Source organism: Leuresthes tenuis, unplaced genomic scaffold, assembly GCF_036924035.1.
Source record: "Leuresthes tenuis unplaced genomic scaffold, fLeuTen1.0.hap1 SCAF_7, whole genome shotgun sequence".
NCBI lineage: Eukaryota > Metazoa > Chordata > Actinopteri > Atheriniformes > Atherinopsidae > Leuresthes > Leuresthes tenuis.
In genome coordinates, this window is record NW_027325361.1 from 33,361,808 (window position 1) to 33,388,587 (window position 26,780).

A 26,780-nucleotide genomic window follows, 5' to 3' on the forward strand; every position below is an offset into this window, starting at 1 on the left:
CAGTGTCTCCAAAAGTCTAATAACACCCCAAAAAATTTGCTAGATTTGTCGCTACATTGCAAGTAAGCTTCTCGCTTGCTTCTCTATGATTTCTCTGTCAACCTTGCTTTTCCTGTGTTTTCTATGTAGCCATTACCGACTTGTCCTCAGCCTGCTAGTTTCTCATTTCAGCAAATTAGCTATACAGCCCCACACCATAAGTGTTCAGGATTGGTTGGCACTGCTTCCACCAAATAGTCTATTTTGCACTTACAGACTGTTTGACCTCACCTCTCTGAGACTTTGGTTGGTGTTTTGAGGATTCAAAGTTATTTGGATGGTGATTTTTGTCCAATCTGCTCTGAAAAAAAATCTAGATTTTATCAGAACAGAGCAGCAGTTTTGAAATGCTCTGATAGTGAATGCAAGATGATACATATATTGCTAAAAGAGGTTTTTTCAGTAATAAGTTCAGACTTTTTTCAGGATCTTACAAAAGAAACTAAACAATGTGAATGAGCATTACTGGTAATTTGGCAATATCAATAAACATCACACTGAACACAGAAAGAAGGAGAGAAACAAACAAATGTAAACAGTGTACACAAAGCAGAATGGAAATGCAAAGTAATGATGCCCACCCCACCCCCAAAAAATAAGCTAAAATTTGACAGCCCTGCTTCTAATTCCCTGAAGAATGGCAAATAATGGTGTAATTAGTTTCTTTAAAAAAACAAGCAGCTTCGTAAATCCCTGGAAAAGCAGGAATAAATACTTCACCTAAGTATGTAATTGTTCAAATCTTACGAAGCTAATCACTTTAAGGATTGTTAGTAAGCTTAAGCCACCAGCGGAACCTTTGGTAATTGAATGGATAACAAATTCAGTCAAAAATATTTGTCTGTGTCAAAAGTGTTGCTTCTTTTTGTAGTTGCTTTCATGTTTTCAGTATGTCCTTGAGTCTCAAAGACCACATCTCAGATGCCAGGCCTCTTTGTCTGCTTCTTGGCCCCACAAAACCTTTTCAGTTGTCCATGTAATGCAACAGGTGATCCATTAGACACACATGGCCTTGCTACCCTTCACTTTCTGATACGGCTTAGTCTATCACACATGATGGACAGGTACTGGGTAAGCTTCACCATGGCAATGATAATTGTTCCGCCAATCAAAGTGCAGGTCGGCCACAACAGGGAGTGGAAGACAGCAACTTGACCATAAACCTGGGTTAGGATGGCACTGTGCGTTCTATCTGTAGGGTCGATAAAACACTGAACAGTGTGCTGAGACCTGAGACGCTCAGAAACGTTCTGAACCATGGCGTGTGTAGCAGCATAGTCCTTTCGACACTTTGGGATGTAGAAACACTAAAGAGGAGGACAGAAAAGAGAAAAAGTGAAAGTTTTTTTGTTTTGTTTTTTTCCCCCAAGAATATTCAGTTTATAGAGACCTTGTGTGTGTTGTAATGAGCACAGTATGGACATTATTGAGTTTTACGTGTCCAGCCTTGCTTGGATTAAATGGATTTTTACATTTGTGGTTATGAAAGTTCCTCAACACCTGCACATGACTTTATAAAGTCCTGATATTATAGAATGATGAGAGTGCTATAATGAATGAAATTAAATACTTTTTCTCAAAGTGAAATTATATAGCCATTGACTATATAATATAAAGGAACACATTCATAAATGAACATGTAAATATTTGAGGAAATATTAAGAAGAAAACCAAAAACATAATCAAAATGTAATAAGTTAACATTAATAAAAAGCATGCACTGTAAAAAGTTCAACTTAGTGGCAAGAATGCGGATACAGCTCTTGCTTTGGTTATACAGGGACTGGATAGCTCATAAAAGTGCCTCCGGTACCCCCCATACTCCCCCAGTACCCCCCACAGAATCCCTTGGGGGGGGGGTGCCTTGTAAGCCTTATCCAAGTCTACAAAACACATGTAGATCATCCTCTACATCATCCTCTCAGTAACTCTGTAAGGGTAAAGATCTGGTCCACTGTTCCACCACCACCACCACTGAGTAGTGCGATCCCACAACACATTCTCTTCTTAAAAAAGGGAACCACTACCCTGGTCTGCCACTCCAATGTTGACCCAGACCTGCATGTGACATTGAAAAGGCGTGTCAGCCAAGACAAGACCCTTGACATGGTGGGGCCATGTCAAGAGCCTTAAGCATCTCAGGGCGAGTCTTGTCCACCCCCAGCACTTTGCTGCCAGGAAACATTTTGATGACCTCGACGACTTCCGCCAAGGTGATGGACGAGTCTTCTCTCAAGTTCTCAGACTCATGTCAGTCAGATTGAGGAAATCCTCAAAGTGCTCCTTTCACCGTTCAACAATATCCTCAGTTCTGGTCAGCAGTTCTCCACCCAGGTCATGCATAACCTGGGAAGGTTTTTACTTTTCCTTTCTGAGTTGATGAATGGTTTGACAGAAGTCCCTTGAAGCCAACTGAAAGTCCTTCTTCATAGTCTCCCCAAATTCCTCCCACACCCAAGTTTTGGCCTCAGCAACCACCAATGCCGCAGCCTATTTAGCCGCTTGGTAACTGTCAGCTGCTTTGAATGACCAATGGGACAACCGGTCCTCCGGTTACCACCATGACAGGCACCGACAACCTTCTGGCCACAACTCTTGGAGACAGCATCTGAAATGGAGGTCCAGAACATGATCCATTCAGATTCCATGTGCCCAACCTCCCTCTGTATGTAAGAGAAATTCTTCCAAAGGTGCGAGTTAAAGACTTTGTGGACAGGGGCCTCCACCAGACGTTCCCAGTTCACCCTCACTACTCGTTTGGACTTACCGGGTCTGTCCAGCAGTCCTCCCCCCTCCCAATGGATCCAACTCACCACCAGATGGTGATCTGTTGACAGCTCTGCCCCTATCTTCACCCGAGTCTGACATGACTACAGAGTTGATCATCAATCTTTGACCTAAGGTGGCCTGGTACCAAATACACAAATACACTTATGATCCAAAAACAAAACACCACTTGGATTCAGATCAAGGAAGCCAACATGGGTATTGAAGTCTGCCAGAAGAACAATGGAATCCCCAAGTGACACCTACTCCAGGACGCCACCCAGAGACTCCAAGAAGGCCGGGTTATCTGTGCTGCTGATTGGTGCATAGACACAAACAACAGTCAGAACCTTCTTTCCTGCGACTTGCAGCCGCAGTAAGGCGACCCTTTCACTCACCGGGGAGAACTCTAACACGCAGGCTCTCAGCCGGGCAGCCGGGGGCTTATAAGTATCCCCACACTCGCCTGACGCCTCTCTCCTTGGGAAACTCCAGAGTATGAGAGAGTCCGGCCTTTTTCCAGGAGTTTGGTTCCAGACCCAATGCTGTCTGTGGAGGTAAGCCCAACTATATCTACCGCTCCACCTAACACACCTCAGCTCAGGCTCTTTCACCACCAGCGAGGTGACATTCCATGTCCCTAGAGCCAATTTGAAAAAAAACGCGGATTGGCAGTGACGGCCTCGCCTGCCGCCCCGCTCCCTTTGCACCCGACCTCAAATTTCCTCCCTGCAAGTGGGGGGCCCACGTGGAGGGGGCTTCCTGGCTTCTTTAGGCTAAGCCCGAGAAAAAGAGATATTTATCTCTCCAATCAAACCAAAGTTAAAATAAAGTAAAGGAAGTAACATCAGCAGCATCTGTTGTTAAGTACTTCATAGATGCTCTCCTGCGTGTCCTCATTGTGCAGCAGTCGCACCACCTTTCCTGATGAGTTGAGGCTGGCATAGACCTGGAGACATGGGTAACGGGATTTCTTCCAACACTCTGCTCCACAGCTGTACGAACAGTTTACATCCCAGATTATGGTGGCATTCACAATCGTGCAGGTATCCTCAAGAGTCCACACACTGTGGAGAAAGATAGCAATTTCCACTTGATGTTATGATAGTTTTTTGTTATAGACATATAGTTTTGCATTTTACATTAAAATGGTGCAAGTGCGTGTGAGTGGTTATTACTTGTCAGAGTACGAGCGTAGTTTGGTGATGCCCAGGATAAAATACATCATTACAGACAGGATGACCATGCTGACACCCAGTAGTATGGCTCTATTTTCTCCCGCTCTCAGAGCTGTCACTGTCTTCCTTCGGTCCAGGACCTCATAGTCTCGGATTCTCTGATAAATGGATCTGAAAAAGGTCAACATGGAAGCTGCATCTTAGATTCTCCACAAAAAACAGGAGCCTAAATTATCAACAGCTACAAAAATCATGAGAATCAAATAACATTTTATCCCACCAATGGCATGATAATGACATAAATCCAAACACAAGCTAAACAAGATTAAATCTTACATGCGGTCACTTCTTCCACCCGTGGCTTTACTTCCAGCCAACAGAAACATTGCCTCAGAGGTAGTGTGCAGTTGCAGACAGCCCCACCTACAAAAGATATATAAAAAAAACACCTATGAAGTGCCTTGAGATGACATCTGTTGTAATTTGGTACTTTATCAATAAAATTGAATTGAATTGAATTCCAAAATCACGAATAACATGGGTGTGAATAAGTATTTGGTGTGAATTTATTCTCCTAAACATGACTGCAAAGATTGCAAGATATTCAAAAATGTTTGACTATGATAAGAGTTTAAAATGAAATTACTCTGAAAGCAACCCCAAAGCAGAAGTATTCAATGACAGAAGCTGAGGACTTGGATAGAATATTGGTCAAATGTTCATGTGAATGTTCTTTTCAAATCAGGACAATCTGAGTTCAAGTATTTCTTACTTTTTCCTGCAATAAGTTCCAGAGTCAAAATAAGTAACTGAAAATGATATAGAATAAAATAGAATAGAAACATACTGTATTCATCCCCCACTGCTTATCAATTTCTCTAAATAATGCTGCCGCGTGAGTCAAGTTGATTACTTCTCCACTCAGTAACAATATTATATTGACAATCCATGTGGTATTTTATAGCAGGCTCCAATATCCACAACATTTTGATATTGTAAAATACTGAGTGTGGGTAGTGTGATGCTGTATGGGTAGTGTGATGCTGTAGTGGGTAGTGTGATGCTGTAGTGTCGCGAGATTGTGTGAGACTATCGGCAGATTCAAACAAGGCGCGCCTCAAATAGAGCAAACAATATAGTAAGATTATAATTATGCCAATAACTACTGTTTAAATAAATATATTATCGGGTGAAACAAAAACAAAACACTGGAGTACAGTGAAGAAAGCCTGGAGAGCCTCACGGATTTCATCGACGAGTGTTTTGACAGGATCGTCATGGGGAAAACTAACCAAGCCCCATCTGCTAGCAGCAAGGCTTCAACCTCCAAAAGAAGTCGTAAGGAAGAGTCACCCGGAGCGACGTCTCCAGCTGGTAATGATTCGACGGACATTTTAACATTGATCGATAACAAATTATCCAGCTTCGACGCCCGTATGTCTCTGTTAGAAATTCTACACAGAGAGTTCCAGGCATTACGGGAGTCGTTGGAGTTCAGCCAGCAACAGGTGCAGACGCTGGCTGCAGAAAACGCAACCCTCAGAGGATCGGTGAAATCACTCACTGAAGAAATTAGCCGGATTTCTGATGAGAACAAGAGGATAAAAGAATCAATTATTGATCTCCAGGCTCGTAGTATGAGGGACAATCTGGTGTTTTCTGGAATCCCGGAGCAGGCAGACGAGGATCCTGAACTCACAGTGAAAAATTTCATCCAAAATCAACTGAAACTTCCAGTAGATGTAGTGAAAAACATTACTTTTCACCGAGTCCACCGCCTGGGAGGGAAGAGACCTGATGCCCGCCGACCGAGACCGATTGTGGCCAAGTTCGAGCATTACCAACAGAAGGTCCGGGTGAGGGGCCGCGGCAGGGAGCTGAGAGGAACGGACTTCAGCGTCAACGACCAATTTCCCAAAGAAATCCTGGAAAGACTCAGAGTTCTGTTCCCCATCCGGAGAAAGTTCATGGAAGGAGGCTCCCGAGCTGTCATCGCGGTGGATAAGTTATTCATCAACGGGCAGCTGTACCGCGACCAGGAAACCACTCCTTGGCTCTTCTAAACTCCAGGTGATCTGTATTCGTTAACTTGTATGAATAATTTCACTGTAGATGACATAAGTAAGATTAAATAATCTCTCCAATTCATAGTTATCTATCAAGGCAAAATATATAGCTCACTGCCAGTCTCACCATCATAGGATATATGCAGTTCATATTTGTTTATTTTGGTATGTTTTTTTGTTTTTGTTTTTGTTTTTTCTATCTCACACTTCCACTCTTTTGCACTGTTTTTTTATTCTGTCTTTCTTCCCCAACCCGCTGCGTTTCCACCTTAATAAGTAATGTTAACAAGCACGGCACACATAGTTTTGAGCAGAGCACATAATCAAGTTCCACACAGCATCGACAGCGCAAGTACATATTGTAGCAAGCTCATATTGACAACTGAAACACCAACAATGGCATGTTCATGGAAGCATATATGCACACACACGCACAGGATGCTTTTAGCAAGCATCCAGCACTCACTGCGTTAGTCTGAGCATGTCCACGCTGAGGTTTATCTCATGGAATGTGCATGGAGCTGGGTCCAGGGAGAAGAGATTAAAAATCTCCAATAAATTGAAGGATTTACAGGCGGACATTGTTTTATTACAGGAGATTCATTTATCAAAGACTGTAGCTGATGTTCTCACCACAGCACAGTTTCCTCATGTGTACTCAGCCTGTTACAACTCCAGACATAGAGGTGTAGCCATTCTGATAAATAGAAGAGTCAATTTCACCGTAAACAACACAGTTATAGATCCAGAAGTTAGATTTCTAACAGTTAACTATTCAAATCTATCTATTCAAAATATGAATTTATGCATTGCAAATATATATGGTCCAAATGTGGACGACCCCTCATTTTTTCACTCCTTTTTCACTTCACTCTCTGATCACTCAGATAACACACTCATAGGAGGGGACTTTAACATGGTATTAGACTCAGGAGTAGACAGACTCAGTACTTCAGGAAGTCAGCGGAACTGGCAGTCCACGAATATTGTTAAACAGTATATGAAAGATTTTGGTCTTTGTGATGCTCTGCGCTCCCACCACCCCACTCTTAGAGAATACACGTTCTTCTCACCGGTACACCACTCATATTCAAGAATAGATTATTTCTTAGTTAGCAGTTCCTTGATGAAGGATATTTCAGACACCAAAATCCACCCCATCACTATCAGTGATCACGCTCCAGTTTCTATCACACTGAAGAATAACAGAGTTACACCACCAGCTCGGAATTGGAGATTTAATACATCATTACTAAAAGACCCTGATTTTATTAATTATTTCAAAAGGGAATGGTCTGTATATTTAGAAAATAATGACCTGCCAGGAATGTCAGCTTGTACTCTCTGGGAAGCCGGAAAAGCAGTTATGAGAGGTAAAATAATCTCTTTTTCATCAAATAAGAAAAAGAGGGAAAGTTCAAGGATATCAGATTTAGAACTCAGGATTAAATCATTAGAAATTGTCTACAGTACCTCCAAAGAAGAACACACACTGAATGAACTAAGAAAAGCTAAACTTGAATTAAACAAAATGATTGATAAACAAACACAGTTTCTGATACAAAGACTTTGCTTGGAGAACTTTGAGCACAGCAATAAATCTGGAAGGTTCCTAGCTAACCAACTAAAGAGAAACAAAGAGAAAACAACAATCACTTCTGTTAAAGACTCAAAAGGAAATGTCACCCATGACCCCGATGTAATCAACTATGCTTTTAGGGACTTTTATAAAACCTTATATTCATCACAAAATGATCCATCAGACAGTAACATAGATCAGTTTCTTAGTAATATCAAAACTTCCAAAATGACAAACCGAACAGGCAATGGCTCTGGATTCACCTCTTTCAATAGGAGAACTCCATGAAGCCCTTCAACATATGCCTAGTAACAAAGCCCCGGGACTAGATGGTTTTCCAGCAGAGTTCTACAAAGAATTTTGAACTGTTTTGGCATCTGCATTTCACAAAATGGTATTACAAGTTAAGCAGAATGGCAGATTATCCCCACACATGAACTCTGCTAACATTATCTTGCTACAGAAACCAGGAAAAGACCCCATACTTCCATCCAGCTACCGCCCAATATCTCTAATAAATGCAGACCTCAAAATAATTTGTAAAGCCCTTGCCAAAAGAATGGAAAAAATAACTCCACTTTTAATACATCCTGACCAGACAGGTTTTATAAAGGGCAGACACTCATCCACTAACACTCGCAGGCTAATTAATCTCATAGACTATTCTACCATCAACAACCTGGAAACCACAATAGTCTCTCTAGATGCAGAAAAAGCATTTGATCGAGTGAACTGGACATTTTTATTCGCAGCATTAAACAAATTTGGGTTTGGGTCACACTTCATCAAATGGATAAGGATATTATATAGCTCCCCAAATGCGTGTGTCAGGACAAATGATCAAACCTCTCCAAGCTTCAGTCTGCAGAGAGGTACAAGACAGGGTTGCCCACCTTCTCCCTCACTTTTTGCTATTTTCATCGAACCTTTAGCAGCTGCTATCAGACAAGATAGAAATATTAAAGGCATCCAACCCCAAAATATTGAGCATAAAATAAGTCTTTATGCTGATGATGTTTTACTTTTCCTTCAGAACTCTCAAACGTCTCTCACTCACACGATCACACTCATAAATAAATTCTCAGCACTTTCTGACTACTCTATCAATTGGTCTAAGACCACAGTTCTGCCCATTAACTGCAGAGTCCAGAATATACCTGCGATCACTTTACAGTCAGGAAATATTAGATATTTAGGCATAAACATTTCCTCCAGGCTCTCAGATCTAACAAAGCTAAATTATGTGCAATTATTAAAGACCGTAGAGGACGATTTCTCTCGTTGGAAGTCCTTACCTATATCACTTATGGGGAGAGTTACAACCATTAAAATGATGATACTACCAAAAGTTAATTATTTGTTCTCAATGATCCCCATAAAACCATCTGCTACTTGGTTTAAGTCACTAGATTCATGCATCTCCAAATTTCTGTGGAAAAACAAACCACCACGTTTTAGTTTAAAAACCCTACAGAAGACCAAGGACTGTGGTGGATTAGATTTACCTAATTTTCAGCACTATTCCTTAGCCAATAGGTTACAGTATATATCAAAATGGTTTAAACCTAGCCCAATAGATGAACCATGGATAAATATAGAACAAGCATTGTGTGATCATCTGGAAATCTCTGACCTGCCACTTATTAGTCAAAACGTAAAAAAATCACAAATGTTTCAAAAGCATTAACATCAGCACCTCTCTGACAGCCTGGTGGGAATTTCTTAAAATAACAAAGTCTTCAATTGTCCCATGTAAGCTTACACCCATCTGGAACAATCCTGACATACTGCAAAACAAAAAAATGCTAAACTTTACTCTGTGGAAGATCAAAGGAATCAAACATCTGGAACATATAATCCAAAATGGAAATTTTATTTCATTTGATGAGCTCATATCACAACATGAGATAGGCAGCAATAAATTCCTAGAATATCAACAACTTAAGTCTATAATAACAAAGAAATATATCCTCCACCAACCAGACTCACAACTCCCGACTAGGGTAGCAGAATTTCTACGCATCTGCACCCCAAAACTACTATCAAAAATATATAAATTATTGTCTAAAATAGATGACACAATGTCTCTTCCATCCTCAAAATGGGAGGCAGATTTATCCATCAGTTCTAGTCATAGCTTCTGGCCACAAATATGTTTGAACACCTTCAGAATGACTCGAAATCCTAATTTACAGCTCATACAATACAAAATCCTTCATAGAACACACTATACAGGACAAAGGATGTTCAGGATGGGTCTAACACACTCAAACATCTGCTCACATTGCACAGATAACACACCTGATGATTATGCACACGCTTTGTGGTTCTGTGCGCCTGTCCAGAAGTTCTGGCTTGAAGTCTGTGAGGACCTATCAACATGGCTAAAGTGTAGCATCCCTGCATGCCCCACACTGTGCATACTGGGTGACTTAGACAACATCAACATGGAAATTAACTCAGCACACATGGTTCTCACAGTGTTATGTATCGCAAAGAAAACTATTCTCATGAACTGGAAAGCGATGGTGGGTCTCAGGCCCGGGCTGCTGCGACTGGTGTGATCGGGTGGTTTGTTTGTTTGTTTTTGTTTGTTTGTTTGTTTTATTTGTAGAGGTCCTCCGGGGTGGGGTGGGGCGGGATGAGTACCTTCTGGGGGTACAGTAGCTCCCGGAATATGGTCGCTGCAGGCCCTGAGCCTGGTGGACATCAGGCCCTCCTGCCCTGGGTTGGCTCCCAGTTAGCGGGGATGCCTATTGCAGCCAGTCCCTGGCTGCCCTCTCTGGGGGAGAGTAGCTCCCCCGGTGTATATCCCCATACCCCTCTCCCTTCTGGCTCCTGTACACAGCACACACTCACACATGAAGGGTTTTGGGGGCGTGTGTGTTCGGTGGGGTGTAGTGGATGGGGCCACGTAGGTGGTCCCCTTTGGTTGCACTCTGCAGTTCCCCGCCCCTGTTTTAATTACACCTTAGACATTACTACTTATCAAACACACTCACACACACACATTAGGTCTTGGGGGGTGGTTACACTGAGTGGCATCTGGTGGGCGGGGCTCTTTGGGTATGTAGGCTGCCCAGGGGGCCGCGCTCCCAGTTCTACAAGTTTGGCTGCCCCTCAATTTTAATCGCTCACTATTAGAAAATATTGAAGAGCCAGAAGGGTGAGGGGAGGGGTCTTCATCCCACACCCCTGCTTCCTGGTTGCTGCTCGGGGCGGGAGGGGCCAAGAGGATTAATTAATTGTTCTGCTGGTTCGGGGTCTGTGGTGGCTGGGGGGCTGCTGGCCCACTGGTGTGCCCGCTGCACTACACCCCAGCGAAGTCGAGGGAGGGAGGACGTGTGGATGTATGGGACGTGAAAGTGTGTGTGGTAATGATTGGGCCTGGATCTGGGACTTGCTGTCGCCTGGCCTGCCTGCCTGTGCTGTCTGGGGCGCTTGGCCCTCCTGGGTATTGGGTGGGGCCTCTGCCGGGGGGTTTGGGGGCGCACGGGCTCCTGGGGCCCGGGTCCAGTGCACGGCCCGTGTCTGGGCGGCTGGAGCCTGGCGGGGTCGGTGGGCTGTTGCCCCTGGCTCTCGGAGGGCCTCTGCCCTATGCTTATGGGGGCTCTGTCCGGGGGCTTCCTCTGCAGTCTTCTGGGTGGATGCGTGGTTGTCCCTGTGGTGGGCTTCCTGGGTTCTGTGCTCCGTGGGGGCTGCTGGTGGCCTGGGTCTTGTGGCCCTCTCTGCCTGCTTCTGATTGCTGGGGGGGGGGCTGTGGATTGTGGCTCTGTACACTTATACACTCATAACTAAGCACGGTTATCATGTAGATCCTGTGCCATGGGTGTTGCATGTTCTCTCACACACACACACATTTATTAGCCCAGTAGCATGCTCGCTAAGCAGTTGATGTATTATCATGTCGTCTCAGGTCATCTATATCCACAGCTGTGTTGTATGCGATTGCCGCTTCTTGTGCTTGTTTTTGTTTGTTTGTGTGTTTGTTTTTTCTCTGCTTGTCTGCTTTCAGGTGCTCCTGGTGGCGCTAAGGCTGTATTCCCCTCAGAGGCCATGGATTGTTGTCTGTTTTGTTTTTTACAGGTGTAGCAGCTGGTTGTCTGGTTTTTGTTTCTATTTTTATTCTGTTTCCTCTTCTTTCCTCTTCTTCTTTCCTTGTCCCCCGATCCGGTTCAGTTCTATTACATGTCATATATTGTCAACAGAAATAAATAAATGGGCATCAAGGGGAGCTTTACATTTATAAAACTTCCCTTGGCAAAGCAAATCTGTTTGGCATCAAAGGTATTCAGACTACAATTCTGCTGCCATAATGCTGAACAGGACAAGGGCGAAAATAAATAAATAAATAAAATACTGATTCTACCATAAATAACTAAACTCACTCTTAGCAGCTGAATTCCTGACTGGGTTTTATATATTTCAGACCTCGTCTCTTAACACTGGCACCAAATATATCAGCTGATGAACTGACTGCAGGTAACATCAAGAGGGGAAAACACAGCCCCGGCTGATGTTTAGGATATTCTGCAAGTTCATATGTCAACACTGAGCTGACCCACCATACCTCACTCTTTTTTACAACCTAAGCTTAACAAGTCTCTTTCATCAGTCATCAGCAGGAGTTCTGTCTTCACCCTGAAAGGTTGCACAGTTGTGTATTCTGTGTTGTGCTGTGGCGTGCAGCTTTAAAGCTGCAACGTTTTTAGATGGTAAATTTGATAAAAAGACAACTTCACTGATCAAGAGTCCCTTTCACCTGATTTAATTAACTCCAGTATTTACTAAATGATTGAATGCTTTAAATAAAAAGCGTCAGAGAGGAATGTGTGAGGGAATTTACAACTTTTAAATACTTAATATCAAACTGTGCTTTAGCTTTTTATATATTAATTTTAGAGCTTCTCTTTTTCATGTCTATTTGACAAATGAGTTAAGTTTATGGTGGCAGTACGGATACAGCTGATTATTTTTTTCAGAATTATGTCTGTATTCTAACCAAATCTTTGACAGTGTTGAAAAAATGTTTGTTAGAAAACTGGCTATATTAATGGGTGAGAAAAGCAGTTCTTTAGTTTTGGTTGCATTTCAGTCTGAAAAGGCCATTTAAAATGTCTCAATTACTGGAACCAACTGTCTACACTCAGCTAATTTGATAATGATTTTATATTTACTAAAAGAGTAACTTACAAATGACAAGATAAAGTTCAGAGTACACAATCCTGCAAATGCTCAGCCATTTACAGCGACTCAGTGTATGTGTTCTATGGCAAAGTTTTACTTGTATGTTAGGTTGAATTGTATTAAAGGTTCATGAGGAGGCAACAAAAATCAGTCTTGCTTGAGGGATGGTATAGAGTTTAGTATAAATTATATCACACACACAAGTGTGTATACAGCAGCCTACAACTGCTCCTGACTTGACAGTTCTCTCTGCAGTTTTGATGTTACTGCTACATTACAGGCTGCGGGTCCTTAACATCTTATAGTCTACAGAACTTTGGACTTGGAGAGATATCAGAACTCACAAGAACATCCTCTGAGTCTTGCTGGTATAGTATTTGAAATACATAATATCTTTATATATATATAAAAAAAAACACTTCCAAAATGCAAGATTATGTTACATGAATGCTGGTTCTATAGTTAGCATTTCTCCTGTGAATTCTGAGTGGCAGACTCACACAGAAAGGATGTTCTCATTGTACAAGAAAATGAACACAAAAATGAACAGATGCCTTTGTTCATGCAACAGTAAAAACAGTGATGCAGTGATGATTTCACAAGATTCTTTATCAATAAAATTGTTTCTATCAGAGAGAAGATTAATGTAATCCTTCCCACTATTGTCACTGATGTATCATCAAGTAGAGTAGCTTTAGAAGTATCTTTAGAACCTGATTTGTATTTAGACGGCTTCTGCTCAGTTGATCTCTCTGAGCTAACAACAGCAATAGTCTCTTCTAAACCATCAACTTGTATGTTGGACCCAATCCCAACCAGACTGTTCAAGGAGGTTTTCCCCTTAATCAATACTTCCCATATTAGATTTGATCAATCGGTCTTTGTTGACAGGATATGTACCTCAGACTTTCAGAGTTGCTGTAATTAAACCTTTTTTAAAAAATGTATGCCTTTAATGGACAGGACAGTAGAAGAGAAACAGGAAACAGGGGGAATGACATGCAGCAAATGCCGTCCAATGCGGTACTCGAACCTGAGCCAACTGCAGCTGTAGCCTCTATACATGGGGCGCCTGCACAACCCACTACAAAATAATCTGTTTGAAGAGTTTCAGTCAGGATTCAGAGTGCATCATAGCACAGGAACAGCACTGGTAAAAGTTACCAATGATCTCCTCTTAGCCTCTGATAGCAGACTTTTGTCTGTGCTTGTCCTGTTGGATCTCAGTGCTGCATTTGATATGATCGATCACAGCATTCTGTTACAGAGACTTGAACATGTTATTGGGATTAAAGGAACTGCATTAGGCTGGTTTAAGTCATATTTATCTGATATGTTCCAGTTTGTTCTTGTAAATGAAGAATCTTCCTCACACACCAGAGTAAGTCATGGAGTTACTCAGGGTTCTGTGCTTGGATCGATTCTTTTCACTTTATACATGCTTCCATTGGGTAACATTATTAGACAGCATGGCATAAATTTCCATTGTTATGCTGATGATACTCAGCTGTACTTATCTATGAAATCAGATGAAACCTACAGGTTGGTCAGACTACAAGCCTGTCTTAAAGACATAAAAACCTGGATGACTCAGAACTGTCTGCTTTTAAATTCAGACAAAACTGAAGTTGTTCTCTTTGGACCTGAGCGCTTCAGGGAGAAATTGTCTAGTTATATAGATACTCTAGATGGTATTTCCTTGGCTTCTAGTTGTACAGTGAGGAACCTTGGAGTTATTTCTGACCAGAATTTATCATTTGACGCACATATAAAACTGATTCCTAGGACTGCCTTCTTTCACCTTCGTAATATTGCTAAAATCAGGAACATCCTGTCTCAGGGTGATGCAGAGAAACTAGTTCATGCATTTGTTACTTCAAGATTGGACTACTGTAATTCTTTATTATTGGGCTGTCCCACATGTTCTCTGAAAAGCCTCCAGCTGATCCAAAATGCTGCAGCCAGAGTTCTGATGAGAACTAACAGGAGAGATCATGTTTCTCCAGTTTTAGCTTCTCTTCATTGGCTCCCTGTTAAATTCAGAATAGAATTTAAGATTCTTCTCCTCACATATAACGCTCTTAATGACCAAGCTCCATCATATCTTAAAGATCTCATTGTAAGATATTTTCCTAACGGAGCACTTCGCTCCCAAACTACAGGTTTACTTGTTGTTCCCAGAGTTTCTAAAAGTAGAATGGGAGGCAGAGCCTTCAGTCATCAGGCCCCTCTCTTGTGGAACCAGCTCACAACGCGCCGCTCACAACGCTGGCCACTCCGGCCGCTCATCAACGCCAGCCTACATTGAAAATTAATGGTAGCTGGCCGCTGCGACCGTCCAGGACGCTTTTGGTGTTAGCTCCCAGTAAGCAGTTTCTTTTCTGAGCTGTTCTGTATCGTTAAAATTGAACAAAATAACAGGAAACACAACTGCTTACTCTCCTACTGATTTTAATTGGGACGTTGTGCAACAAACGTAAAGACATTAAACATGTGGTACATGTTTCAAAGGCTAGGTGCAGAGGAGACCGAGGGGAGGGGGAGAGAAGCAGGGCAAGAGCCTCGAGGAAGACAAGGCCAAAGTCTTTACAGTTCGGAATGACTTAAAAGGATTTTTTAAACAGACAAAGTAGTTTTCAAGACTACATGTTGCTCGTGGAACTGTGACTGTTTCTGAATGAGGGGTTTATTAGCAGACGGCTGCTCTCCCATCTTCCTGGTACTGCGTACCGCCACTGAATCTTTTAGTGATAAGCGGTAAAGGACCGTACTGGCTTACTTTCAACCCTGGGTTTCTTCCTGTTAAAAGGGAGTCGTTCCTTTCCACAGTCGCCACAGGCACGCTCAGAACGGGTGATTGGACTGAAGACAAGTTTCGGTGCAATCTGTTGGTTTCCTTAGCTAGGATATTATTTTTGAATTGGCTCTATATGAATGAATTGGATTATTTTGAATTTAATTAATTGGATTACATTGGATTATGATTACAATGAATTGAACTCCAATTGGCCTGAAATGGACTATATTATTTAGGTGTCTTGAGATGACAATTGTTGTAATTTGACGCTACATAAATAAAACTGAATTGAACTGGATTCAATTGGATTTTATAATGTGTTGCCTCTGTGCTTATGTCAAAGCATTAAAACCTGTTCCGACTTTCTTCAACCGTACTGCCTGACAATAAAGTTGATAATGGTTGCTTTATGAAAAACCTATAATTACATGCAGCTCTGTTTTAAATTTTTCTCATTCTGTAAAATGCGCAGGTGACATTAGACATAAATCAAGAGGTGTGAATTTATCCAAGGATAGCCTTTTGTGCGCTAGCTTGATTTTTAGCTAACTCTGCCTCTGGGGAATCATGTTGAGTGTGCCAGCCTTCCATGCTGTCCACAACGTCTTTTTAATGTGGAAAAACTTGCAACCTAAAATAAGTGTGGTGCTGACACCGTGTGTGTGTGTGTGTGTGTGTGCATGAGTCTTCTCTCAAAGTATGTGTTGGTGTGATTAATGAATGATGAGTGTGTTGACTACTGTAGCGACATGCCTACAAAGACATATATCTTGGATGGTCTAAAGATGGTTATCTTTTGAACTAATGGAAAAAACTTGACACATTCATGAAGTGGCATGACATGCTGTCCATAGCTCACTGCTGTGATTCCTTTACAGTTAAAGAGCAGCAGCACAAATGGAAACCCCACTGTCTCATTAAAGCTGATGTCGTGAAGATCAATGAAACGAACTGCAACCAGGAAAAAAGTAACGTAATGCTAACTACAGTGTTGTCTTGTGAAGTTATACTGTTGTATGGTCATTAAAAAACAAAAAGTATTCAGGTTGGGGGCATGTCCTCCTCATCCTGGTTAAAACAGTTGATTACCCCCCTGAATACATAATTGTGAACATAAGTGTTACTTTTACATGAATATGTAATTGAATTAATCATTGAACACAAGTATGCTAAGCTGTAAGTAACCAATTTCATATAGCTAGTTAAAACAAATAGTTAAAACAAATATTTTCTTAGACATGGTGAAAGAAGTTTCCAGTGTTAACCAGGCTGAGTTCTTTTCCTCAATTTTCAAATATTCTAGCTTTCAAACTCAACTTCTTTTAGAGAATGACTACATTTTACTGACATAATCTTTAAAATAACTTATGCCATCCTGAGTTCAATTGAATTCAATTTTGTTTTATTTATGTTGTACCAAATGTCATATCAAGGCACTTTAAACACTTTACAGATTTTAGTTTACAAATATTAGAGATTTTAGAATAAAGAAAAATAAAAACAGATACGTTTCTGGATGGTTTCGTGGCGTTTTGGACTTTTACGCATCGACTGAAAAATGGAGATCTGCTGCAGATCTTAATAAAGAAGTTAGGAAGTGTTGCTTCTCCTGGCCCAGTGTATAATGCGTGTGTGTTTGTTAGGTAGCCAAGTCGATTGAAACAGAAAAAAGCTGCTTAAATGCCAAGTAAACCATTCCACACTCAGAACTGTGAAAATGGAAAGACAACGGTCTTTGTGCTGTGCTGCATTTTGGTCGAAGGGACTCTCAGAGAAGGGAAAAAACCTGAGACTTCAAATGACAGGACCGAGGACAGGAGAAGACTGAATGATGATGAAAAATTATTGAAGCAACAGTGTCTGCCTCAATATTTAGTCTTGAAAATGTTTCTGTTTATTGTTAACAAAGGTTCTGCAACTGAATATTTGTGAAGGGTGCCAAGTATTGTGTTCAGGCTAGAATTTGTCTTATTTCATTCCTGTGAAATAGTTTTTTACATTAACCTTGAATATCATATTATTTCTGAGTGTCCTCCAGTATTGACAGATTGTCTGGTTTTACAACCCAAATTCCAAGAAGTTGGGATGCATAAACATAATGCACTAATTTGCAAATCTCATAAACGTATTATTTACACACCAAGTTTATTTAGCCATTTTATTCAGATACCAAATAGAACACAGGAAACATAACAAACGGAGATATTTCATCACGTCATCAAAAATGTTAGTTAATGGAACCCTGTGCCATCCTAGTGGCAGGCTTTTGAAGCGAGTGCTGACAGATGGTCCCGCTCCTCTTTAGTCCTGTGGATGCAGTTTTAAAAAACTATTTCAAATTTAGATTTATCTGAACACAAAAGAATTTCCCACTTTGTCTTAGTTAATTTTTAAATGGACATACCTGTTTTTTTTTTTATTCCATGAAAATGTCAAATGTCTCACTTATCACACTTAATATTTTTTCATGTTCTATTGTAAATGAGTTCTTGGCTGATAAAAGATAATTGCATTCTGTTTTTATTTACATTTGACACAATGTTTCAAAGTGTTGCATCTCTCGACAAGCTGTACCCTAAAACTTCTAACGTGACATGTTCTTCTTTTGTAGAGAGTTCTGAATAACTTAGTAGAAAACACTGCTCTTCACTTTTTCACTTGAACTATGTCCATCTTGTTTTTGCCACACAATGGATATCCAAGTGCCAAGTCTCAGCTTTATTATGAATGTGTTTAGTTTTAAGAACTGTGGTTAAAACTTAATTCTTTTAACACATGTTGTACAGAGTTCATCGAGAGCTTTCATTGTGATTTAAACTGGCTTTCCTGGCAGTGTGGGCAGTAGTTAAGTAATTAGCCAAATAAAAGATCATAAAGAATAGAAAAGAGCAAACATCCAGAGTGGTCTCCTGTCAATGACCAAGATAAACATCACAAAAGCCTCAGAAGAGTTCTGGTAAGCCACAAAGGAATGCATCAATTCTTTTTTTTCTTTTTAGCTAATTGAGTTCTGGACTGAAGATTTGTGATTTGAGAATACAAAAATGAAGCTATATCATGACCCAAGGCCCCTTAACTCATTTGTCAAACATAAAGAAGTTCTGCTGTGGTTTTGGCATATGTAGCTGTTAGTGGAAGAGTTACTCTGGCCTTTTTATAATGAATTTACTGCTCACTGAGGCAGTGGTATGCAGAAGAGTTCTGCATGTTCACATTCAGCCTAATGCATCAACACTCACTGTATGACATGGCAGTCAGCAGGACAATGTTCCTAAATATATGGCCACCGCAGCCAAATGTTTTGTAGGGTGAAGAGGTGAAATATCATGAATAGCAGTCAGTCAGCTGATCCAAATTCAACTGAGCTGCATTCTACCCTCTTACGTTCAGACCAAAGGCAAAGAGGTCATAAAGGCAAGATTTGGATGTGGCTGCACTGCAAGCAGGCAGAGCTTCACTATGGAGGATACCAAACATCTGCTGTTGGTCCAATACTTTAAGAGGCCTTGGGGTGCAAAGAATTTCCCATCAAATATCAGATATGTTGTTTTGTTTGACTAATGCAATATTTTTACCATTTTGTAGTGGTATATTTGATTTCAGACTGAATGTTTGAAATCACAGAGGATGAAGAGAAAGAGCTTGCAACTGTCCAAATAAGTCTGGAGAGTAAGTCAGTGGGGTGTTGTACATACAAAAAAATGGAAATAAATAGATCAAAACATCTTGATTACTAGGCTACTGACACGGTCAGTATGACAGCACTAAATATTGACTGAAAGCATGCTTCATTGCATATACATACACACAGAACCACAAGTTTGATCCATAAAAGTAACAGGGCCATGCATGACCACCTGATGGGTGCCTGAGTCAATATTTACATATCCTGTATGTAGAAGCTGGTTGGCTGATTCATGTGAACACTGTTCCAGAGCAGCCTTTTGACACAGCAGAGCTCTTAGCTGCAGCTTAGCAATAATTCAAGCTGACTGAAATCTACACTGCTGATAAGACAGTCGATGGTGGGAAATGTTAACATAAGTAGCAAGCACTCACACTTTATAATTGAAATGTAAACCTTCTCCTCAACCAGTAGTTCTAGTTCCCAGGCTGATTTTTGATGGGCCCCATTTTGTTCCCATTTGAACACTGATGCAAAACAAATGATGTGAAACACCTCACAGTCAACATTGTAATGTCTGACCCTAATACATGTTAAGCTACATGTTAAGCTTCTTGAAATCTGGTCTTCATTAATTTTATAAAGCTTTTTTATAAACTGTGTGGTGTGGATAAATTCTGTTTACCCATTCCCCATTCTCGCTCTACTATGTGTTCTTCTGAATTCATGTCACTTAGACAGTTGGTGAGACAATTTGCAGTGCTGTATTTTTGTATGGCTAGACATCAGCACATGCTAGATGGCTGCAGAAACATGTTCCACCTCTGATAAGCAGTTAGGGCCGTTCTGTTGGTTCAATCCCAAAACACACAGTAAAAATCATCAAAAACCATCATCAAATCATTTTTGCAGATTTGCAAAAGTAATGCCCAGCAGTTTGCTATCCAACAAGTCAGATGCAGCTGATGATTGACAAGATGCATCAAGCAGCCACCATGCATACAATAAGGTGTGGCAACACATTCTTTGCTTCATGGTATAAAATTGCTAAATATCGCATTCACTTGAACAACTACTACATGTTTCAGGCTGCAATTGTTGTGGATTTATAAAATGTATTCTTCTGAGGCCCCATTCAAACATTTGGGGCCATAGCTTGGATCAAAGAATCAGGATATTTCTTTATAGATATGCTCCATAGAAAATTGCAAATAATTCCTAATAAATTTTTAAAAGCTAAGTTGTTGGCCTAAGTTTTAATTTAGAATGACAGCTGTACTCAGGACCAGATAAGTGATTTTGCATTGCTTATGATCGATATTCTTTAACTGCTGACATACCTTGATGTTTAGAATGGGCCACTGATTCCAGCTCTCTGGGATGTGCGCTGGTCTGTATGCAAGTGTGAGGTCAGTACATTCAACAACCAAGGACACAATGAACTATTAGATAGCAGTATATGTGTCTTAAGTTAGACAACTTTAAAAGTGAATTCTATAATTGCTTTTACTTTCACTTTATAGAAACTAAACAGAATAATCAACTATGGCTCTATGTAATCATATATGGATAGAAAACAAAGGTAGATTTTATAGATATCTCTTGCATTTTGTAAGCCAAATGAGAGCAGTGATGATGGAACAAAACTCACCTTAATTCTGATAGTGGTGTCGGACAAAGATCAACTGTTAGACTGTTGAACCAGTTGTCCCCTGACATGGCAGCGTGCGCTTAAAAACACCCCCACCCATACTTAGCTTTACCAAAATCATCGCTGCCCTTTAATGCACTTAGTGAAAGTGATTGCCGTTAAAGACAAAAGCTCTGCAGTTCTCCGTTTGCCTGGTAAACACAGAAGAAACTTGTGTTGACAGTTTCAATAAGTTCACAAGATAATCTGCCCGTGGATTCTTCCTAACAGAAAAGTGAGATCATTCAATAATGATCCATCATCTCCCAATTTCTTCGTGACGGGGTGAACGGAGCCTTGTCGCTCTGCATTGACTGCTGGTCTGTCTGAAGTATCAGGTGTCTGAGTTTAACTGAGTTTACGTCAGCCTCATCTGTGTCTGTTAATGGTGATGTGGGAGGCGGCTGGGTTGTGGAGGGTTGGGCTGTAGTTGAAGGTGAAGAGGAGAATTATATAAATTGAGCAAATACATTCTGTAGCTTTCTCAGCTCCAAAAGGCAGATGCTAAAAAGAAGTAAGAAGACATATTTCACCCGAAACAGAAGTCGGCTACAGAACCAGCATTTTTTAAACTGACTTCTCTCCACTGGATTAATAGGACAACTGCTGTGTGGTTTAACATATAGAAAACTTAGTAGTTATGGCATACAAGTTAGGAACCAGTCATAAAGTCTGATGGCATTTATACGCATCCCAACAAGTCCTACAAAATCACCAAAGTGAGCATTTGTTTGATTAAATTAATTAGATTAAAGAATGAATGAAAAATACTATATTCATATTTGATATACTATATAAATCTAGATATATTTAATTGATATAATAATATATTCATACCACTAATTTCAAGCCATATGGGTGATCTTTAGACTAGCAACCCCCACCCTACAGGTGACAGGAAGGAAATACAATTTATATGAGCATTTCCACAATCTCCCATGTTTCCTTTAACAAGCCATTAAGTTCTCCAAAGGAGGACACGGGTAAGGTTGATGGTTTAATCAGGCACAGAGCTTTTAACCAGCTCTTACCAATGGACACGAGTTTGACACCCAGGTACAGCTTTGGTCACTCCCAGATTTAGTTAAAGCCAGTTCTAGTCAGTTAAAAATCTAAATGACTTGATCGGGTTTAAGAACATAATGATTAGGGCTATGAAATGTTTTACTACTACGCCACCATCACAGGTTTCAGGCTTGATATGTACTTATTCTCATGATTACTTGAGATTGCATATTCTTCCAACTTGATCAAATCAAATCAAATTTTATTTATATGGCACCTTTCATACTTAAAAAACAACACAAAATGTGTCACAGAGGCTAAATGAGGCAACAATGACAAAACAAATACCCCCCCATAAATACCCAGAGAGACACAGAGACATACAGACACACACACGCATGCACGCACACACAAACACAAGCTCAGATCCACTGCACCTATTAGACAGAGACATGGTCGGCACGGCTCAGATTATAGGTCATTATTGGTCCTTGGGTCATTTTTGGAAGGTGGACGGTCCTCCCATCCACCAATCCCAGAGGGCACACGCTCTGTGTTGAACATCAGTACAAGTTAATACAGAATACAAGTGAAATGCAGTGTTGTTTGACATGTGATGTTACAAGCGAAACTAGATTGCAAAGGCCATTCCATATCACAAAAGTATATAACATTTCATTTATGACCACACACATACACTGCCTTTAAATGCTCTTCAACTTTTTTTTTTTTACTTGTGCCAAAAAGTTATTTATTTATGTACAATATAAATGATCAAATTATTGATTTATTTAGCAGGTGGGAAGAAACACATTTCAATAATGATATTGTGTTTTTAGTATTTAGCAAATTATTGTAAGCTAACTTAGATATCGGACACAAAGTAATACAAGCTGTGCAAGACAGATGTATCCCTGTGGATCTATAATCATTGGTACATGACATTTCATCTGCGACTTCAACATGAGTATTAAAGCTTTCTGTAACTACTGGCTGCACAAAAATAGAATAGATATTATAAAGAACCTCTTCTATTTCAAGGGAACTCAATGGTTTCTGCATGTCCTGATATTTTACTGCATGCACAGCTATTTCTAACTTTTCTTGTAGCTGTTGACAAGGTTATATTCAGCATGTTTGTTAAAACCACAAGATGATTGTTCTGTGATGTTGTCAAACAGTCTGCCGCATACACATGCTCTCACATACCTCCATATTCAGCACGCTGCCCCCTAATGCATCCTTAGACGCCTGCACAGCCACATACCACCCTAACACACGCATTCACTCACATACTCGTGCAGCTTCATCTTGAGCAGAGCCACTCAGATCTTTCTAACACGTTAACCACACTGCATGCTTGGAAGGCAGGACCATCAGGTGGCATGGTGTTGGCATAGTTGCTCTCTGTGACAAGGCTGGGCTCACAGACATACAGCCTTTACAAAGCGTGCCTTTACAACCACACACAAACACTTAGTTTACCCTGTTTGCCTATCCTTTACCTAACATAAAGGTATGCTCTTACCCCTAAAATATCATGATTAATGCTTTAGGGACTTTGATGACATTTGTGTTTTTGTTAAAAACTCAACATAACTGACAGACGTAGCAAGCAGTTAGGGTGTGTCTCAGCAGTGATGTCATGTTTCTGTTTCTGGAAGGTTATTTAGATGGCATTTGTTCTGTGTGTGTAGTGTGCAGTTGTTTCCTTCTGACCACACAGTAAGAGTCTGATGCGGCTGCTGGGCTTTGTCTAAAATGAAAGTGCTGTAGCGCAACTTGAATTGAAACGAGCTAACCGTAAACTGAATTGTAAATTAAAAGTTGGCTCTGCTTTCACCTCTTGCCACCCACACATAGCTCCTTTCAGAGGCTTAGCTTTTCACTGACATTAGTCCTTTAAAGGACTTAATTTCATAGTATACATCTTTAAAATAAGTTAAATGTAAATAATTTGGCCATGTTTAATTCCAGGGGGTTAGCACTGTCACACTGGGGCCTTTCTGTGTGGAGATTGCATGTTCTCGCCCTGTATGTGTGAGTTCTCTCTGTTCCATCCAAAAACATGCATGTTAGGTTAACTGCTGACTTTGATCCTAGGAGTGAGTGTGAGCGTGCATGGTTCTTTGTCTCTGTGTGACCCTTTGAGGGTGTATCCTGCCTCTCGTCCAATGACAGCCGGGATAGGCTTGGCCCCAGTTTTTAAACCTTTACTTTTTCCTATTAAAGACGCATGTTGTGCAATATTTTTTTCATAAAGTTTTTATGAAAATATGTCAGTTCGAAAAGTCTGATAATTGTGCTGTGTGTATTTATTTGACTAATTCATACATTTAATTTCATGAGGTCTGTCAGGCATTCTCCTTCTTCATAACCAGACGCGATGGTCCTGCAATTACTACAGTACCCAAACACATTGTATTCTACATTTCGTAAAGGACATGCTTACCAACCAAGTGAGGCTGTGAAGTATTTTGCCCTTTTCACACTAGAAAAAAAAACTGCAAACACCTGCAAACATCTGGCTCTTGATTGTTTAATCAGCATTTAGACCCACGTTGAATGACTCTGCAACAGACAGGTTTTACTCGGCTCCAGCTGGGCTTAGCTTCAATGGGATCACCAGATTTGATTGCACATGCCACTGTTTGTGTAAGATCGTTTTTATTCTCAAGGCTTTTTCACGTATGCCTTTTCAGGCTGGGATTGATGCTCCTTTCTTGTACGTTGTTTGTGAAAGTGTGCTTATACACATTATTGGGAAAATTAGGATTTTATTGTATCACATGTATTGATTCTATAATATAGTATGTCAGTGAGTACTAATGGAAGAGAAGTGGAGACAGTTGGTGTTAACAATAACAACCAGACTCGGTGGCTCCTCACAGAGAGGTAATATTAATATAATATTAATATAATAATCCAGAGTGCTCAGAAGTCATTCTTACACACATAATTAGATTATCAGTGGAGCAGTAGTTTATAGTAGCTCTAGACTAATTAAATCCAAAATTTTAGAAGCATTTTCAGATTGTAAAAAGGAGAAAGAAAAAGTCAGTTTTCTGGGATTTTCTAACACTATTAAATAATGACTTTACAAGTTATTAAGAATATAAACATAAACACATCCTTCTTTTCCTACCTACATGGTGTACCACCAACAACATAAGACCTCTCTAGTCTTAAAGTCATGTTATCATGTTAAGACTTCAATTGACTTATATCAGCAGTTGAGGGTAAACAGTAGAAACTGCTCATAGTCTCATTTTTGTGTTCTGGGTGATTTCAACATGGCAGTTATGCCTGTGTAAAACCGTATGTAATCCCACAGTTATGTGCTCTGCAGGCAAAGCAATAATGAGACACCAATTTCCGTGACACCCCAATGCCACTGATGGTCTCAGCCTGGCCACCCCTAAAAAATGTTTTCTGGCACAAAGGCCAGTCAATGATTGCATTCTGACCAAATGCAACAACTGGACAGCCTGCCAGCTTCTCTCACAGCTCTTCTTCCTGTTACCTCCCCCCTGCATGCTGGGCGCAGTTACACATCCACCTGTGGGGACAGAGGGTTAGAGCAGCCTGTAGACAACACCTTAATGGCAGAGAAAGTACAGCAACTCAAACATTCCACATCAAGCACTGCTCCAGGAGGCAAGAAAAAGAAGGCTGTATCAGAGCCTCAACTAAAATATATGGCTAAAGAAAAGGGTCAAAACAGAATCAACAAGAGAATAGCTTTTCCAAGATGGTGACAACTCCTGGAACGACAAGCCAACAAACTGACATCATGGTTGCTGTTTTTCTGAAGAAAAGTAATGATTTGGTTTGTGGGGGATTTGTTGACAATATCGCTAGCGCAGCTATGTAGCTACACTGGCTGTTAGACAATGACTGTATTTACTGTACTACATTTTCTGGTGTTAGCCTCAGACTAACCTGAGCAGTTAACGGTGTGGTGCGTCAGCTCACGTTATAGGGAAAATCAGTTGTTGTTGTCCCATCATGGCTCAAGCTAAATTTCAGCCAGTCAGCATTGCTGTTAGCTTTCCGTCTGTGCTGAATTACCTCTTCTGTTGTTGACTGAGACCAACAAAGATACCTCCATGCAAGTTCTAGATTTAACAAGAAACATAAACAAGCAGGAGTAATTTACACCCAACAATGGTAACTGGGTGAGTTAGTTTAGTTTCGAGACCTTCAATTTCAAATGATTTGTGGTCAATCAAACTTCCTTTGAAAGTGTTTTTATTCTGACTAACACAATAATTAGTTTTTATTTAGTGTCAAACACCCTGGTTGAGTTGACTCGATAAATACCAGCCGATCAGTGAGGACCTTTGTTCCTCATTAACTTGCTAGCAGCAATGACCGCAGTCGCTGTGGCAGGAGCAGATGCAAACTGACACCTTAAACATAACCCAATTAATCTTGGGCTTTAACAAAACAGTAGTATTTGATGTCTAAATAATGATAATTGGTTGTATAACATAGCAATTTACTTCAAGTTAATTTTATCATCTGATTTAAGCAGCTTTAAACATGGATTCCCACAGATGCAAAGATGTCAAAACATTCAGCTGGTTAACGTTTTTACACGTTATGTTTGCAACTTTCAGCAGTTAGCTAAGACATAGCTGAATAGTACAGTAGAACTGCACAAAATCAGTGCTTTGAAATGTAATTATGGCCAGTTATCAGACGTCAGAATTTGTTTTCATACAAGTGACTGACAAATAGAATTATTTCAAGCAGAAAACAAGAGTCCAACTAACTGTGGGAACAACCTGGATGCCAGCACTGATCCTGGCTCACAGTCAGTAGTCCTAAACTCTCTCAACTGGG

General features: G+C 40.5%; 1 protein-coding gene across 1 annotated transcript; it reads right to left on the reverse strand.

Moving 5' to 3' along the window:
- Positions 1-907: 907 nt before the first annotated feature.
- LOC140311380 (calcium-activated potassium channel subunit beta-2-like) lies at positions 908-4,392 on the reverse strand. The gene is made up of 4 exons (XM_072388758.1): positions 4,320-4,392; positions 3,984-4,154; positions 3,677-3,872; positions 908-1,346 (listed from the first exon to the last, which is right to left on the reverse strand). Exons 1-4 carry the CDS (start codon positions 4,367-4,369, stop codon positions 1,062-1,064), a joined length of 702 nt encoding a protein of 233 aa, XP_072244859.1. The 5' UTR covers positions 4,370-4,392; the 3' UTR covers positions 908-1,061.
- Positions 4,393-26,780: the final 22,388 nt, after the last annotated feature.